Source organism: Hyaena hyaena, unplaced genomic scaffold, assembly GCF_003009895.1.
Source record: "Hyaena hyaena isolate Hyena2069 unplaced genomic scaffold, ASM300989v1 scaffold_506, whole genome shotgun sequence".
Classification (NCBI taxonomy): Eukaryota; Metazoa; Chordata; class Mammalia; order Carnivora; family Hyaenidae; genus Hyaena; species Hyaena hyaena.
The window spans coordinates 1034679-1054310 of record NW_024081138.1 but is presented as its reverse complement, the minus strand read 5'-3'; the positions used below and the strand labels follow the sequence as shown (position 1 = coordinate 1054310).

The following is a 19632-nucleotide window of genomic DNA, read 5'->3' as shown; positions in this document are numbered from 1 at the left end:
TGAACAGGTGACAGACTGCATGCACAAAAAGAAAATTACAGGATCTTACTTATGAATATTAAAGTGGACACAGGGGCGCCTGGGTGGCTCAGTCGGTTAAGAGTCTGACTTTGGCTTAGGTCATGATCTTGCCGCATCAGGCTCTGTGCTGACAGCTCAGAGCCTGGAGCCTGTTTCAGATTCTGTGTCGCCCTCTCTCTCTGACCCTCCCCTGCTCATGCTGTCTCTCTCTCTCTCAGAAATAAATAAAACATTAAAAAAAAATTTTTTTAAGAGAACAAAGAGAATCCAGGAACATGTGGAAAACCCAGTATACCCATTACCAGGGGGTTCGCAAAGTGATATTAAGAATGGGGCAATAATAGGATATGTTTTAATACAATTTGCCACATTAATAAATAGAACAAAGGAGGAAAAGTCCCACATGCTTATCTATATGTGGGTCAAAAAGGCACTTAATTCATCACCCATTCTGGATTTGAACAAACCCTAAATCCCATCTTTTGCATGACAAATACCCTAAATGTCCTATCCCCTCACCACAAAGAGTGTGTGCACACTTTCATGTGAGAGACCAAAGCCCTCGGCACAAGAACAAAGCAAAAATTTCTGGGCCAAGAACATGACCAGGTGTTTCATATAAATGATTTATAAACACAAAAGAGTCACTGCTAACAAAAGCAGTATGGATTGAAAACAAAAGCCAAGAGACAATTTCTCACCCTTTAGATCTGTAAAGATCAAAAGATGTAGTGGGGCGCCTGGGTGGCTCAGTTGACTAAGCGCCTGACTTCGGATCAGGTCAGGATTTCATGGTTGGGGAGTTGGGAGCCCCAAGCTGGGCTCTGTGCTGACAGCTCAGAGCCTGGAGCCTGCTTCGGATTCTGTGTCTGCCTCTCTCTCAGCCCTTCCCCTGCTTGCACTCTTTCTCTCTCAAAGATAAACAAATATTAAAAATATACTTTAAAAAACCATGAAAGATGTAGTAAGACATTATGATGACAAAGATGTGAGGAAATAAACACTCCCAAATACTGGTCAGGATGTAAATGGGGGTGACATCTCTGGAGTGACGGAGCAGTATCTAGCAAAAATCTAAAATGCATATGCCCTTTTATGAGTATTCCTTGGAATGAATTACCCATCATCATTTTCAAATTTCGTACTTTCCTTTGTCTAAATACTACAACTTCATTTTATCACCTCAAACATTACAGTAAAATATTTTAAGTCTACGTTTCTGTGCAACAGCCTTTGGAGTTTATGTTTGAAGTACACTACTTCTAAGAATTAGTAGTGGAATTCTAACTTACTCATGAGTGCAGGTCCAGAACCACTGTAAGTGCAGGTCTACTGGTAGGGCAATGTTTTCAAAATACTTTTTTCTGGCGAGATTCGAAAACATCCTACCCTGGTATCACACCCTTTAAAAAAAATTGTGGCAAAATATACAAAAATAACTCTCCATTCCCTACCCCATCCCATAGTTATCACTATTCTACTTTCTGTCTGCATGAATTTGACTACTCTAGGTATCTCACTTCAGTGGAATTATACAAGTATTTATCCTTTTACGTCTTATTTCCCTCAGGATGTTTCTGAGTTTCATCCATGTTGTAGTATTATAACTTCACTCCTTTCTCTTTTATTTTTTAAATTTTACTTTTATTTATTCTGAGGGGGAGAGAGAGAGAGAAAGGCGGGGGGGGAGAGAGAGAGAGAGAGAGAGAGAGAGAGAGAGAGAGAGAATTCCAAGTAAGCGCTGCACTCTCTATGCAGAGACACGGGACTTGAACTCATAAACAATGAGCCAAGGACCTGGGCCGAAACCAAGAGTTGGACGCTTAACCAACTAAGCCACCCAGATGCCCCACAACTTCACTCCTTCTAAGGCTAAATGAATAGTCTACTGTACATACATACAATATTTTATCTGTTCATCAGTTGTTACTACCTTTTGATTGTTGTGAATAATGCTATGAACATGGGTGTACAAATATTTGAATCCTTGCTTTCAATTCTTTGGAGTAAATACCTAGAAATGCAATTGCTAGATCACATAATTCTATTTTTCTTTTTTTGAGGAATTATCATACTATTTTCCACAGAAGCTTTTATATTTCCACCAGCAATGCAAAGGGCTGCAATTTCTCCATATTCTTTGCAACACTATTTTCTAGTTTTTTGGTTTTTTTAACAGTCATTTTAATAAATGTGAAGTGAGATCTCTTTCTGGTTTTGATGTACATTTCCCTAATGAGTAGTGATGTTGAGCATCTTTTCATGTGCTTATTGGTCACCTGTTTGTCTTCTTTGGAGAAATGTCTGTTTAAGTCCTTCATTCACTTTTTTAGTTGTGTTTTGTTGTGATTGGATATTAGGAGATCTTTACGTGTTCTGGATGTTAATCATTTACCAAACACATAATCTGCAAATATCCTCTCTAATCATACGGAGAGCCTCTTCACTGCATTGACAGTGCTTGGCATTGTGGTTTGGAAGGGGACTGACCCTGCCTCAGATTCAGGTAGAACATAGGAAACCAGAGGCTGGGAAAACTATGGCCTACGGGTTAGACTAAGAATAGATTTCACATTTTTAAAGGCTTGTTTAAAACCACCACCACCACCACATACACAGAGAAGAATATATGACAAGACCACAGATGGCCTGTAAAGCCTAAAATATTTGTTTGGCCTTTTATTTAAATGTGAACTTAAAGAAAACACTTGAGAGATTTCCCATGTGAACAAGAAGCTTTAAAGCCTCTTGGAAGGACTAATGCTTTTGTCTATTTGTTTAAATAATTTAAGCTACCCCCCATGGCTGGAGGTTATAGCTTGGGAAAGTCCCAAACTCCGTTACAAGTCCTAAGCAGCATGCTGAGAATGAAGACCATTTATAACATCCTATGGCAATGCTAACAAATTGCCCAGGAAACCCCAATTGCCTGCTCATGTCTTAAAACATAGCTGAAAAATTGAAACCTAAAAATGCTTCCTTCTGAAAAATTCCCAAATACAATCTGTGATGTCCTCTATTACCTTCCTCATATAAAACATTCACTCTTATTCTTTAAAAGATTAATGAAAAACTGAATTTAGTGGCTCCAAACACAAAGGACATCCGCAGAAAGATTTCTGTACTCTGTTAAATTGAAATGGTTAGTTAAGTGTACACGATCCAAGAACCAGGAGTCCTTTCTTTCCTTTCATTCTTGTTATTTAGCAAACTCTTTTCTAGTTGAAGGAAACTCTGTAAGATGAACACAAATATAAATGTGGTTAAGGGATCCCTAATCTATAGCTTCCTCTTATTGCTCCCAAAAACCATCTCGTAAATGGTAAAGCAGTTGTATCAGTGCTTATTAGGAACAGTGACTTTGATGTGCTGCACATAAAAACTTTCAGAAATTTTATATTTTTAGCCATTCACTTGCCATGAGTTGTATTAATGTCACGATGATACGGGGTTGTGACTGGACATGGTATGGTGGAAAAGTCTAGACTTGAAGGTAAAATTTTATCCCACCATGTAACCTTTACTGTGGTCTCAGTCTCATTTGTAAAATGGTGTGACATGCTTAGAGAAAAATCAATAAATAAAAATTTCATAAATACCACCTGCCCTTTCTGCTTGAAAACAGTAATGAATAAAACCAAGCAGGCAATGTGTTCTATTTTTCCACTACATTTATGTAGGAGAGTGACTCTGACATCGGGAATGTTGAATATGAAATTTAGTGGATGGTGGTAGCTTTTAGTTCTATAATCAATTACTGAAGGCTATTAATGAAAGGCAGGAGGTAGGAAAAACCTGGAGTCAGTACTGGCCCTACTGCTAGTAATGTCAGTTTATGTTGCAAAAGCTCCTGTATTACACGATGGAGATAGTATTAAGTTGTACAAGCGGAAGAAGCCAAGGAAACTCACAAAACTGGACATTTAGAAGACTATCCTCATGTATCCTTTTTTAATAAATGTTAATTTATTTTAATTTAAAAAAAATTTTTTTTAATTTTTTCTGTTTTATTTATTTCTGAGAGCAAGAAAGACAGAGTGTGAGTGGGGGAGGGGCACAGAGAGAGGGGGAGCCACAGAATCGGAAGCAGGTTCCAGGCTCCGCAAGCTGTCAGCATGGAGCCCCACGCGGGGCTCGAACTCGCGGACCGCGTGATCATGACCTGAGCCGAAGTCAGACACTCAACTGAGTGAGCCACCCAGGAGACCCTTTAAAAATTTTTTTAAATGTTTGATTTATTTCTGAGAGAAATAGAGACAGTGTGAGCAGGGGAGGGTCAGAGAGAGAGGGAGATACAGAATCTGAAACAGGCTCCAGGCTCTGAGCTGGCTGTCAGCACAGAGCCCGATGCGCGGCTCGAACCCATGAACCGCGAGATATAACCTGAGTCAAAGTCGGATGCTTAACCGACTGAGCCATCCAGGCGCCCCCAAAAATGTTAATTTATTTTTGAGAGAGAGATAGGCACAGTACAAGCAGGGAGGGACAGAAAGAGAAGGAGCCACAGAATCTGAAGCAGGCTCCAGGTTCTGAGCTGTCAGCACAGAAGCCAATGAGGGGCTTGAACCCACGGACTGCAAGATCATGACCTGAGCCAAAGTCAGTCGCTCAGCTGACTGAGCCACCCAGACACCCAATATCCCTGCATATCCTTTCTAAAGAAAGGCTTTTAACTGAGTTACTATACTGTTCACATTTATACATATTCTAATGAACCGGGATACAACTTGTGGGGAGAGGCGGCAACTTTCCCCACAATAAGCGCAAGTGATCAAACTTTTGTCATTAGAGAGAGAAACCAAAAACAAACACCAAAACTCTCACTTTCCTATTCCTTAACATTCCAAATAAGAATTATTGGATCAGCTTATTACTGAATCAGCTTAAAATCCTAAGTAGCCAGTATGGTATGACAGATGATGAAGTAAATCAGATATAGACTTGGAAACTGTATTTAAAAAAGAAAGAAAGTCTAATGGCCTTTAGAGATGATACTAAAGAATTATCTGATAAATGATCTTTCCTATGTCAGGATCTAAAACTGCTTCACATTAAAGGCTGTGTGGTATTACCTAGTAGTCATCAGTAGATCAACCACGAAACAGACTCCTTTGGAAGAGAGTTCAGAGGGGAAAAAAGTAAATTGAGAGTCCCTGTCTCCTTAGGCAGGGTTCTTTTTCTTTTCGGCATCCCAGGTATTGACGCTGTGTGCTTAAAACAAGGCAAAAAATATTTAAAGGGTGGTGGTGACGGGGGTGGGGGTGGGAAATGGAGTTTCCATTAATCCCTTTTTCCTTGGACCTGAGAAAACAGTGGACTTCAAAAAAGTTAATTTGAGGGATGTGTCAAGTGCTTCAGCACCTTCTAACTCACCACCTGTCAGGGGCAGTTCTGATGAGGAAAATGACAATGGACTAGCAGGAAAGTTGTATTAATTAGTGGGGATGACATTTCGGGCCATGGTAAGGTTTAACAATTTTCCTTCTACATACATCTGCCTCACCTACTAAATAAAGCGAGTCTCTGGTGGACACGAACCACACGCTTCCCACGTCTGTGTGGTTAATGCCAGTAGAATTGGCTAGGTTGTAACAGACACAGATGAAAGCAATCAAGACAAAATCCCAATAGTAAATAAGTTATAAGACGACCTTTAAATACTACATAGCAACCATAAAACACGAGAGACAAATGGGAAAATAGAAAAATATGTTTCACCAGTGAATTCACCAAGTACCACATAGAGGCCCGAAGCTTAAGTCAGTGGTCGCTAACCAGAAGTTCCTAAACTGCAGAGATTGAGAAAGACAGCACTGATGGTGACCAAGTCCATTTCAACACATCAGAAAGCTCAGAGGACACCATGTATCTACCTGTGCTAAAGCTGCTAGCAAGAGCCTATTTCTTCCTTTTTTGCCCAAAATAATAGCAGCTCAGTAGGGTTAGATTTCATCTTACACTGATAAGATGTTCTGATCGCAATTTTGTATTATTTTGATTAATGAGGGCTCTTGCTGCATATGTCCCCTGCCCCCACAAAATTAAATAAGTTTTAGACGAGAGCAAAAGGGAAAGAAGGGAATGGAAGCAAGCAGAATCGGGTGAAATGGGGTAAATCAAAGGCAGCTATCCTCGGCCAATCCCTGCTCAGTCCTATCAGCCAAACCTGTGGACTGACTCCTCTGTAAACAAACCTACTAGCCATTCTAACTTAAACGGACACAGAAGCACAGGAATTTACAGCAGAAATTACCTCTCGAACTTCATCATCTTCTTCATTAGTGTTTTTTTGTCTGCTTTCTCTGAAACGGCGTACCTGTATTAAAACAGAGTAAATCACAAACAAGTTGCTTATTCCTCTCACGTAAAGATAAGTGTGCTACAAATAAGAAATGCTTCCCATTACAACAAAAAACCTGAAAATAGAAGTAGTCTTTTGTCTCACAAAACACTGACTAAAGAAATCATATTTTCCTAGTGACTTACATTAAAACTTCAGAATTGTACTCTAAAAAATATATATAGGCCCTAAGCAAAACTCTTACCTCCTGTCAAAATGTTCCAGGTCACTGAAAAACAATCTAATCAAATGGAAGAAGAACACATTTCTAATACATATGAGTGTTATACTTTAGTGGAACAGTTAAAAACAAAAATCTCTTCTTTCAGAGGCTTGAAATATTTATTACAGGGCTCAAATCATTCTTTGGCATTTGGCTGTACGGCATCTAGGAAGCTCTGAAATGGTAATGTGAAGTGGGTGGGCCTCTAAAGATCATTATACCAACTACTGAATGTTTACCATTGGCTGATAATGGTCCTGGAACCAAGAAGGATACTAGAGATTTTTTTTTTAAATTCTTGCTCAACAAGGCAAGAATATAGTATAGCTACATGATTAGAGAAAAGCTCTATTTGTTTAATAATTTATGTAGCAGCTATTTATTGAGCACCCATTATGTGTCAAGCAGTACTGTAGGAACTGAGAACACAACAATGAACAAGAGTGACAAATCTGTCCCCCAGGAGTACAACTGTGTGCGTGCATGGGCAAGTGTGTGTGTGTAGCCAATAAACAGAAACAAGATAGGAAGTTCTACTGTATTTTAGAAGGTGGATTGGATTGAGTTAATTTACAGCTAGACTGAGAAAACTCGAGTAGGCTCATCTCTGGGGAGCTTTAAGCTGGGGCCATTTATTTACTGCTGGTTTTCAACCTGCATGCCCAGGTTTGAAGCGTGGCTTGATTATATGACCGGAGGGCATAAAAGATCTGGGAACTTTTGCACAGATGTTGGTGCCCAATCCAGGGACCACTGTGTGCTAATGAGGATGCAGGGAGCCTATTTATGCCTGGCATCTCTCAGGTCCTTAATGTCTGCCCATACTCTTTTTCTTGATGCTCTATATCCTTTGCCTTTAAGGAAAAGCCTTAGGGGTGCCTGGGTGGCTCGGTGGGTTAAGTCAAACACTTAAATCACAGTTCGTGGGTTTGAGCCCTTTGTTGGGTTCTGCCATGACAGCACTGAGCCTGCTTGGGCTTCTGTCCCTTTCTCTCTGCCCTCTCCCCACCCCCAATAAACTTAAAAAAAAAAAAAAAAAAACAACAAACCCTTAAATGAAGAATGTTCAATGGAGTCTGGAGTTCTTCCAATATCTGAACCTGTGAAATCCTGGCAAAAGACAATAATTATGCAAAGAAAAATAAAGGAGGAAGAGGGTGAGGAAGGCTGAGGAGAGGTCACATCTGAATAGGATGATCATGGAAGGCCTCACTGAGAAGGTAATTTATGAGCAAAGATTGCAAAAGGGAATGAATCTTGCAAATAATTAGGGAAGAACATTCTAATCAAAGGAAACAATGTGCTTTGTAAAGGCACTGGGGCAGAAAGAAGTGTGCATGGTATGCGTAAGAAATAGCAAGCAGGTAGGATGGTAAAAACATAATGGAAAGCCAGACTGAATAGGGCCTCATAAAAAACTATAAGGACTTTATCTTTATTTATTTATTTTTTTTAAATTTTTTATGTTTTATTTATTTCTAGGAGAGAGAGAGAGAGACAGCGTGAGCAGGGGAGGGTCAGAGAGAGAGGGAGTCACAGACTGAAACAGGCTCCAGGCTCCTAGCTGGCAGTCAGCACAGAGCCCGACGCGGGGCTCGAACCCACGAACCGCGAGATCATGACCTAAGCGAAAGTCGGACGCTTAACCGACTAAGCCACCCAGGCGCCCCAGGACTTTATCTTTAGATGGGAGTGACTTGATCTAAAATATATTAGGATCATCGACAGCTGAATTGAGAATAGGGGGTGGAGGAGGAGCACAGGTACAAAAAGGGGAGGAGTTTGGAGGATACTGGAATAATCTAAGCAAGAAATGACAATGCGTGTTGGACCACAGGGAGGGACGAAGGCATGAGAACTCGCAGTCAGATTCTGTATGTACTCGGCGGTAATGCCAAAGGAGACCTAGAGAGTCAGGATACAAGTGACAGAACAGGAGGAGCCAAGGATCACTTGAAGGCTTTTGGCCTGAGCAACAGAAAGAATGGTGTTTCCACCAGGACATGACCCATACAGCAAAGACTGAGAATGGAGCACTTCAGACTAGGGAGGGTTAGCGGTCTGAGACGTCTACTAAGCATCTGAGTAGAAAGGTCCAGCAGGCTGCTGGCCACAGCAATCTTACGTAGAGGAGAGATCTGGGCTAGACTTTTGAAAGTCACCACCAAACAGATGGAATTTAAATCCAGGTAGCTAGATGAAATTATAAAGGGGATGTGTAGATAAAGGAGGCTCCAAGGACTGAGTTCTAGGGACTCCAACACAGGAGGCTGGAGGGAGGAGAGAAACAACAGAAGGGAGAGTACGCACAGTGAGACAGAAGACAACCAGAAGACTGTGGGCCCGGAAGCCAAAGAAAAAATGGCTTCAAGAAGATTTAAGATGACAGTGGCTTTAGCAAGAGAAGTCACTGGTGACGACTTTGAATGAGCAGCTTCACTGGAATGATGGGGTCAAACCATCTGGATGATGGATGTAAGGGAAGAGGGAGGGAAAAAATTAGGGCAGCAACTGCAGAAAACTCTGAAGCAATTCTGCTGTTAAGAGGGAAACACCGAAGTAGAATAGTAGCTAAATGGAAGTGGGACCGAAGAGTTTTATTTGATGTTTCAGCTAAAAGAAAGGACAGTATGCCTGTGGCGACAGAATTGGTTTTAAAAATGGCACAGTATGTAACAGTGCTCTGGGTGGTATATGCCATACAAAAATGCTACATCATTCATGCAAGAGAAATGAGTCAGAGTAAAAATGCCGCGCAGGCTCCGTGTGCCAGCAGTGTTCCAGGACTTTACATGTGTTAACCATTTTCATCCTCACAACCACCTTGACAGAAGCTGTATTATTGTCCCCATTTTACATATGAGAAAACTGAGGTGGAGAGTGGTTAAAAAACCTACTGATGGTTACACAGGCACTAAGGGTTTTGATTTTGAATGCAGGTCATTTGGCCCAGAGGCCACGCCCTTAGCTACCACACAGCCCATCCCTCAAGTACTGTCTCAGGAGCCATGACATCTGGGGATGGTTTTTTGCTTTACTGTTTGTTTTTTAAGAGTAGTTTTAGGTTCAAATTGAGAGAAAGGTACAGAGATTTCCCATATACCCTCTTGCCCACACATGCAGACTCCCCTATTATCAATGTCCCCCCGACCAGCATTGGGACATTTGACACTCACACATCATAATCACCCAAGTCCATAGGTGTTTGGATTTTGTTTTAAGATTTTCTTTTCAAGTAATCTCTACATCCAACGTGGGGCTCGAATTTACAGCCCTGACATCAAGAGCCTAACTGCCTCAGTCAAGAGCCTGGCTGCCTTTTGGAGGCCCCCAAAGTCCGGAGTTTAGATTATGGTTCACTCCTGGGGTCCTATATTCTAGGAGTCTGGAAAAGTGTGTAATGTCATGTGTCCTCCAGCATAGGCTCATACGGAGCACTTTCACTGACCTAAAATCCTTTGGGTGCTTATTCGTCCCTCCTCTTGCCCTTCACTCAGCCCCTGCCACCTCTGATCTTCTTACTGTCTCTATGGTTTTGCCTTTTCCAGAATGTTGTATAGTTGAAATCACACAGCTCGTAGCCTTTTCAGACTGTTTTTTTCACTTAGCAATACGCATTGAAATTTCCTCCATGTCCTTTCACAGATTTGACAGCTCGTTTCTTCTTAGTCCTAAACAATATTCCCTTGTCTGAATGTTTCACAATTTACTTTCCATTTACCTGCTAATGGGACATGTTGGTTGCTTTCAAGTTGGGCAATTATAAATAAAGCTGCTACCTACATCTCCGGGCAGATTTTTATGTGAACATACGCATTCAACATCGCTGGGTAGACAGCAACGAGCGTGATTGCTGGATCACATGGTAAGAGAATACTAAGCTGTTTAAGAAACTGCCAAACGGTCACCCAAAGTGACTGTACCACTTTGTATTTCCAGTGGCAATGACTGAGCATTCCTGCTGTCCACATCCTCATCACCATTTGGTGTTGTCAGGGTGCTGGATCTGGGCCATTTTAATAGATGCATAGTGGTATACGTCATTGCTAATTTGCATTTCCCTGATGACACAGGATATACAGCAAGTTTTCTTTAAAAAAATTTTTTTTAATGTTTACTCATTTTTGAGAGAGAGTGCAAGTGGGGTAGGGACAGAGAGAGAGCAAGACACAGAATCTGAAGCAGGTTCCAGGCTCTGAGCTGTCAGCACAAAGCCTGATACGGGGCTCGAACCCACAAACCGTGAGATCATGACCTGAACTGAAGTCGGACGCTCAAACAACTGAGCCACCCAGGCACCCCTGTTTTCTTTTTTAAATAATTAATTTATTCTTGAGGGAGCGAGAACACACACATGTGATTGGGGGAGAGGCAGAGAGAGAATCCCAAGCAGGCTCTGCACTATCAGGACTGTGAGATCATGAGAACTGTGACATCATGACCTGAGCTGAAATCGAGAGTCAGAGGCTTAATGGAATTAGCCACCCAGGTGCCCCTAGAGCATGTTTTCATATGCTTACCTGACATTTGTACATTTTTGGTGAGATGTCTGTTAAGGTCTTTGGCCCATCTTTATATCAGGCTATTTTCTTACTGTTGACTTTTAACAGTTCTTTACCAGATGTTATCCTTTACAAATATTTTCTCCTTCAAGTTTGTTGCTTGTCTTCTCATTCTTTTGACATTGTCTTTCACTGAGCAGGTTCTCATTTATATAGAGTCCAGCTTATTAATCCTTTCTTTCATGTATCATACTTTTGGTGTTGTATTTAAAAAGTCATTGCCATACCCAAGGTCATCTAGGTTTTCTCACATGTTATCTCCTAGGAGTTTCACAGTTTTATTTGGGGGGGATGTTCATGTTTTATTTTTGGCACTTAACTGAGAAATGCATTCCACCAAAAATTTATGAACCCCATACACCCAGTGTCGCAGAATGAGTGATTTTAGAAGGCAGAATACTTATGCTCACTGATGAAGTGCCTGGCATAGAATATTATAAGTTGCATACTGACATGATATCATAAGACTTTAAGAGAACCATGTTGACTAAAAGCACTAAAATCAAAGTCAAAAGGAATGAGTTTTAAAAATAATATTTTGTTCTGCTCAGAGGGAATCTGGAAGATACAGAAAATGATCCCCTATAAGCCCATTACCTGAAGATAACAACTGATAATGTTTGAAATATTTTCTTCCATTCTTTGCATGCACACACTCATACATAAAATAAAAAAATCACTAGCACCATACTCTACATATTTTTAAATTTTTGGAATTCTTTTCCCACATAACGTTGAAAATATTTTTCCATGTTCTCCAAAAATGTAATTGTTAATGGCTGCATAGTATCCACTAGATATGTGCCAACATTTCCTTCACCAAAACATTTTCCAAATTTTCCCACTGCAGACAACACTTAGATAAATTACTCCATACGCGAATCTCTATCTCACTGCTGTCTTGGGAAAATTTCCCAGGGCTGAGTTAAAGGTCAGATCGTAAGCCTGTTGATACACGCTGACAAACTGCCTTTTGGTGCAGCAGCTGCTCAAACCTGATTCTCCTACCAGCAGCACAGGAAATACTCTTCTCAAATCGCTATCACTCTGACAAATAAAACTACATTTGAGTTTCATCTTTCCTTTCTTTTTTTTTTTTAATTTTTTTTTAAAGTAGGGTTCACACCTGATGCAGGGCCCACTGTGGGGCTTGAATTCATGACCCTGAGAGCTGAGATCAAGAGCTGGACACTTAACTGAACCACCCAGGCACCCCAAAATACATGAGTTTCTTTGATTATTCTAAGCTAAACACCACTTTCATATGCTTATTACCTACTGGTATTTCTTTTGTGAACCAGTTATTTATGTCTTTGTTCATTATTCTATTGAAATGTTTACTACTTTTCTTAAGACTATTCTAAAGGTTCTGTAATACTTTGAGTATCAACCTTTTTTCTGCCCACATACAAATATTTTCTCCATGTCAGGACATTTTGACTTTTTGATAATTTGACATGTAAACATTCACAATTTCTATGCAGTCAAACTTCAAGAGCTTTTCCTTTGATTCTTCCACTGCTTTTATGCTTAGAGAGAATGCATTTTCTAGATGAAATTCAAAATCTCCAACAAAGCTTACTAAAAAACTGAAAAGCAGAACAGAAATTTTCATCCGATACGGTTCATCTTAAAGCATTTTCATGATCTTCAGAAGATGCCATCTATGGGGAACAAAGCTAACATTTAATGGGTAACAATCATGTTTAAGATTCTGTTCTAGACCTTCTCTACTTTCTCATTTTACGATCTCAATTTTATAGATGAGGAAACTAAACACATCAGAGAGGTTAAACCCTGGTTTATCAGAAAGGAAGCCAGAGGTACTTTTAAGGAAAGAGTGTCCAACTAGACTTATCCACGCCAAATTAGTTACCTCTTCGTCAATTTTATCTTCCAGGGCATCAATATGACGTTCTTTAAGAAATCGCTGTGTTTTTTCCAACTGGTATTTCACTAATTCCTCTATGGCATCTTTTTCTTCCTTGTCCACAAATTCTTGTACTGCTTCGCCCATTCCTCTTTCGGTTAGAAGTGAGAGCTGCACATTCTGTGAAAGAGGTACAAATCACTGGATGCAGAAATCAGGATCTATTCCTTATCAAATAATTCTATATGAGCAAGGAAAATTATAGTACAATGTTACCAGGGGAAAAAAGACAAAAAAGGTATCTAGTTATTGAAGGGAAAACAAAACAAAATAAAACAGAACAGAACAAAACAAAACAATGGGCAGTAATTAAATCTACTAATAAATACTCAAGAGCCAGAAAAAGCCAAGTAAAAACAAGGTACGGGAGTAATGCTGAAGACATGAAGAAATAAAGAGGCCTGAGTGGTTGGGATGCAGGGTCCTAAAATGGTAGCCAATGGCGGAGACTAGGTTAACCAGTGCAGGAGGCAGAATGGTGGCCCCTAAGCATGTCCACATCCTAGTCTCTGGGACCTGTGAGTATGTTATAAGGCAAAGGAGAATTGAGGTTACAGATGAAATTAAGGTTGCTAATCAGCTGGCCGTACAATTGGGAGGTCGAATGCTTAACCAACTGGGCCAACCAGATGCCCCTTATTCAAAGTATCAATTATACATATGACAAATTAAAGTTGTTACCGTAAGATAGCTGTTATTCAAAATGTAGGCTGTAATTACCTTTTCTGCAGTTTGAAAATACTGTTTCACAAGGTCTTCTACTCTTAGAGTTGTTCCTTCTGAAGGTTTTGTGATGAACTTCCCAAAGTTAATCTCTTCTCCTAGAAAAAAGAAGTCCGTGGAAAAATAGTGGCTTCCATTTACAGTGTTAAAGTGCCCAAACTCACGGCAGGTTTGGCTCAGTGGAGTCAGAATGGTCAAACTGTCAACAATCAGCCTGAGGCATTTTGAGGCAAAAACATGGCATTTTTGCTAATAGCTGCAGTCTTTTCCTCAAAGCTTGTATTTTTCCCCCTATCGCCGAGTACTATGTCACTTACAGCTGTTCCCATAGGGTGGCCTTCAGACCTCTGGGGATCTCCAAAACCATTTCAGGGGATGTTCAGGGACAAGACTACTCTCATGACACCAAGATGTCATTTACCTTTTCCGCTATATTGACATTTGCCCAGATGATACAAAAGCAATTGTGGGTAAAATCGCCAGTTCCTTATTACAAATCAAGACAGTGGCTTAGAATTCTATGACAGTCACCACCACATATGCACAGCTCAAAACAAAACTAAGACTGCCAGTTTCACTCATGAATGTCCTAGATGAGACTGTAAAATTATTAACTTAGTTAAATCTCAGCCCTGAAGTATGTATCTTTTTAATATTCTGCAAGACAGATGGGATGTATGCTTACAGCACTTTTGCTACATTCAGAAGCAGGGTAGTTGTTGCAAAAACAGCACTGGGTAGGAAGCCAAGAAGCAAAGGGTCCAGTATCTCCTCTGCTAGTAACTTCTGTCAGGGGAACTATATATCTAATAATATCTAACGGATTTTGGACCTGGCCGTGAAAACCCAACAAATGATTACAATTAAGGCGGGAAGTGCCATGTGAAGGAAGAACAGAGAATATGACACACAGGAAAGAAATGAACTAAATCTCAGAGAAGGTTGAAAATAATGTGCAAATATCAAATGCAGTTATATCATTTGAATCAAGACCTCCAGAATGCGTAAAATTCACTAAGCAAAATGAGAAAAAGAGAAAAACTATGTGACGCAGTGGGAAAGATATGTGCAATGGCCTATAGGGTAAAGAGGCACAATGTTCAGTGTGCCTCCTGCAAAGTACTAGAGACAAGTGAACGGAAATTGTTTTTAAATTTCAAGACAGTAGAATTAACATGACTTCCTAAGTATGATCACTACATTTCACTATGCCAGACACTGTGTTAAGACAATTCACATACAGCGTGTCATCTAATCCTTAACCACGGTTCTGTGAGGCAGGCTTAGGTATTATCCTAATTTCACAGACAAGAAAATCAACATCAGATATGTTATGTACTTTGTACAATGTCACACATGTAGTTAAGAAGCAGAGGTGACCAAAATAACAAGAAATGCTTTCAATAAAATGTACAAAAGGGTTATTGGTTTTTTAAAGTTTATTATTTATTTTGAGAGAGAGAGAAAGAAGGAGAGAGAGAAACCCAAGCAGGCTCCATACTGTCAGCGTAGCCCCAATGTGGGGCTCGGACTCATGAACTGAGAGAACATGGACTGAGCCGAAATCGAGAGTTGGGTGCTTAACTGACTGACCAAAGTGCCACCTTCCTTTTAGCAATTTATGTTTAAACCAAAAAGGAATCATTAGAATAAGATTGACTATGGTTGAAACTCAAGTAACAACATACTAGTTCTATATCCTGTATTATTATCATCTCAAGGGACTGATAAGGATGGACAATTAGAGTAAACCACTATACATAAGAAGCTGGTTAAAATTCATAGCATAGGAAAGTAATTATCTGATTCGGATTTTTTCCTAAAACAGTACTTTGAGTTCCACTTAAATATCTGAATGAGGGGTGCCTCGGTGGATCGGCTGGTCAAGCATCTGACTCTCAATTTTGGCTCGGGTTATGATCTCACAGTTCGTGAGTTTGAGCCCCAAGTCTGGCTACATTGTAGGGCCACACGTGGACAGCACAGAGCCTGCCTGGGACTCTCTCTCTCTCTCTCTGCCCTTTCCTCCACTCATGTGTGGGCCCTCTCTCTCCCTCTCTCAAAATAAATAAATACCTGAACCAATGTTTCAGGTTGAATTAACAGCATAGAAAATTTGGTCACAATCTGACATTGAAAACAGAAGCGCATTAAATCTTGGTTAATAAAAACCTAAATAGCTTACAGATATAAAAGATCATATGTTTCTATAAAAATTATCTGACTCAATAGCTTTAAGAAGAGTCTACATTTAACGTGAGTAACATTTCTAATGAAGAAGCACGATTTCAGCTGGATGGCCTATTTTTATAAATGCATTTAGAACAGGGACAATAAGGATACCTGGGTGGCTTTGTTAGTTAAGTGCCCGACTCTTGATTTTGGCTCAGGTCATGATCTCACGGTTCGTGAGATCAAGGCTTGAGACAAGGCAGCATGAAGCCCGCTTGGGATTCTCTCTCTCCTTCTCTCTCTGCCCCTCGCATGTTTGCACATGAGCTCTCTCTCTCAAAATAAAAACTTAAAAAAAATAAGCTAACTGGAAATAGTACTTATGAAATTTAATTGGAAATTAATTATGTGATTATCAGAGACATCAAACTATGGGACACCTCTTACTGTAAAAGACTAGAATTTTCCTAAATCCTGTATATGCAAATGCTGAAATACTTGTGCAAAATTTGAGTATATTCTCTAAACATTAATAATGGATAGTCAATAATGTGTATTTTGAGCAATAAATTTCTAAAGTCTATGTGTACTGTTACTCAGCAGCACTATTTTTACAAACTATGTCTGCAGAGAAAAATTTCCTTTCTTTATTAATATCCACAGGTTTAAAAATGATGGCTATCTAATGTTTAGAAGAGATTTAATTATTCCAATATCAGCTTGTCCAAGATATGGGAAATAATCACACAAAAACATTTTTATTATTTCGTATTTCTTTTACTAAAAACTGATTTTTGTAAACCCCATAAAAAGCTTTTTCATTTGTAAAGGTAACTAGCTTACCTGTGTTTTCCTTTTGTTCTCTATGCCTAAAGAAATGGATAACATCTTTTGGATTAGCTACCCGATCCACAAATTTCTGGCTAAAGCGAAGTACACTGAAAGGTTCAAAACCTCCGCTGTAGTCCACCTGGAAATACAAAATAAGCTATGAAGGCCTGGAAACAGCTTACAATTCTATTATTTATGCTGATGCTCAATACTTTTAAGTCAGTTATTAATGTTCTACAATTCATGTTAAAAGATCACGATAGTGTTACTTCTTTTATTCTACTGAGGACATAAAGCTTCAAAGGATTCTACGTGTACACAAGACACTTTACTTGATGGAATCAAGAGACAGCAAGAATTTCCACAAGGTCTGAATAAATTCCTCAGCCCATGACAACACTAAGAGTCTAGGCACCAGGAGTACCATATGGAAAGGAGGGGAAGTTTCTATACATAAATATTTAAACTTTGAAAACAGAAAGAAAATTTTCCAATGAAACAAAATGCTGGATCTAGATGCATTAGTTAATTGCTATCATCTTAGGGATATACTTCACACTAAGGAATAAATGCTGGGAAAGTCCATGCAGGAACAGAATCAAATGTGTTAGCTTCGAGAAATAATTACCTTTAAAACACAGTATCTATTTAGAACAGTCACTCTCAAGGCAGACTCTAAATTATGAAGTTTATGACCATTATTTTCACAAGGTGAAATACATACATTATTCTCCCAAGAGATATAGTCATTTCCCTGAACCAGTTGTTATAAAAACAACTCTGAGAATCAGCAGGGTACTGCATCACTATTCCCTAACCTCCACCCAATTTACACTCTTCGTCCCTCTGAGCACTAGCTGGCATTTTGTTCATTTACTTGCTATCTACTTTTTATGTCTCTCCTCATACCTCTACCTCCCATAAGCCCCAATAATTAGAAATCTTCTCTGGTTTATCATCACTGTGTCCCTCAGCATGCAGAATACAATGTACTCAAAAAGTACTTGTTCACTTAATCAAAAAGTGAATGAGGGTCCCCTGGTTGATAGATTATACTTTGGAATATTACTTATATGAAAATATTTCTTATTTTGTTTCACGAGTAAATTTTGTTTCATGAGTAAATTAATAATTTACTGTGTTTAGGAAAAGGAATGCCAACTTTCTATTTAAGTTTGGTTGGTTCTAATGGTATCAGGCAGACATAGATGAGAAGTGAGATCTTCAGACCTGACAAGAGAACTATGTGGTTCTCCCAAAGCAACTACGGGGATCATTACATCTCTACCGCATCCATGTTATAGAACAGAAAATGCTAAATCCTCATGCTACTGGGTCTCCACAAAATTCTTCACACTTCATGAATTATGATCCAGCTTAGCCTGATTTGTAATTTTCTGCTCCGAAGAGCCACAAATCTTGTTCATTAAGCAACCTTTACTGAGGAGTCCACAGTGTGTTAGGCGCTCTGCTAAGGGCCAGGGATATAACCATAAAAAAGCATAATTTTGGTTGTCAAGAAATTCACAAGTTGACTGGGAAGACAAATATGTGGATAACTGAAAGCAGAAGGTGAATGGTATTATAACAAGCAAGTACAAAGCAGGCTGAAGACACAAAGGAAGAAGCACTGATTCTGAAGGGAGGTCAAGAAAGGTTCTTGGAAAAGGGGAAACAAGTGGATGTTGAAAGAGATACTATGGAAGGAGAGAAGCATATTCCACACAGCAGGACCAGCAGGGACAAAGATATGAAAGAGTAAAATAAACTCTACAGGACTCAGGGAACAGCAACTTTTAACCTAATACAGCTGGAGCTTAGAAGGTTCTGGCAGAAAAAGGAGGAAGAAGCCAAAGAGGTTGGTATTGACCAGGACATACAAACTCTTCAATGCCATGCAAGAGTGTAGACTTCTTCCTGTTCACACTAGGGGATCATTAAGCCGTTTTTGGCAGGAAAGAAGACATGCCAAGACTGTGTTTTACAAGGATGATTTTGGAATTAGTCTGAATAGACCAGAGGTGGGGAAAGGGGGAAAAATAATGGCAGAGTCAGGTAGGAGGCTGCAGTTACAGGCCAGATAAGAGAAAAATGAGGGCTCAACCTCAGCAATGACAATGGAATAAAAAGGACCAGATTATTTCCTGTGCAAGTCAACATTTAATTCATTTAGATTTTGTCAATCTATGACGTACAAACCAAGATCATACATTGGTTTGAACCCATACATGCCTGAACCCAGGCATTCTGGCTTTGACTGTACTCTTTACCTTCACGTTCTATATCCCAGAGTTTCTCAAATTTTAATGTGCATACAAATCTCATGGAGATCTTGTTAAAATACATTTCAGGGGCATCTGGATGGATCAGTTGGCAGAACATATGACTCTTGATCTTGGGGTCAGGAGCTGGAGCCCCACACTGTGGGTAGAGATTTACATACAAAAATAAAATCTTGAAAGAATGCAAATCAGTGGGTCTGATGTAGGACTTGAGATTCTGCATTTTTAAGAATTTCCCAGGTGATGTCAGTGCTGCTGTTGTGATTATTCCTGGAGTATCAGGCTTTGGGGGGGGGGGGCGGGCTTTTGGACCTCAACAAGGGGGTCTATGCCAGAGGTAAAGATTTGGGGGTCATCACTCTATAGGTGGTCATTAAAGCCACATGCCTAGGCTGAAAAGGAAGCTCAGAGATAGGATGGGTCAAACATAACTCGAAGAGAATGCCGACAACTGAAGGTCATCTCTCCCAGTGAGATGGTGGGCTGAGAGCCTTGGTCATAGTGGACTGGGGAATGGAATGTTACATGAGCAATAAGAACTATGTATT

General features: G+C 39.8%; 1 protein-coding gene across 2 annotated transcripts in view; it reads right to left on the bottom strand.

Annotated features, from left to right (window-relative positions):
• MRE11 (MRE11 homolog, double strand break repair nuclease) overlaps window positions 1–19632 on the bottom strand; it is a 75316-nt gene that overhangs the window by 28216 nt on the left and 27468 nt on the right. For both annotated transcript variants that reach the window (XM_039254995.1, XM_039254998.1), the window contains exons 11-14: window positions 16815–16941; window positions 13797–13897; window positions 13023–13196; window positions 6275–6337 (exon numbers count right to left, since the gene is read on the bottom strand). In XM_039254995.1, coding sequence (XP_039110926.1) covers window positions 6275–6337; window positions 13023–13196; window positions 13797–13897; window positions 16815–16941 — 465 coding nt within the window. The remainder of the gene's footprint in view (window positions 1–6274; window positions 6338–13022; window positions 13197–13796; window positions 13898–16814; window positions 16942–19632) is intronic.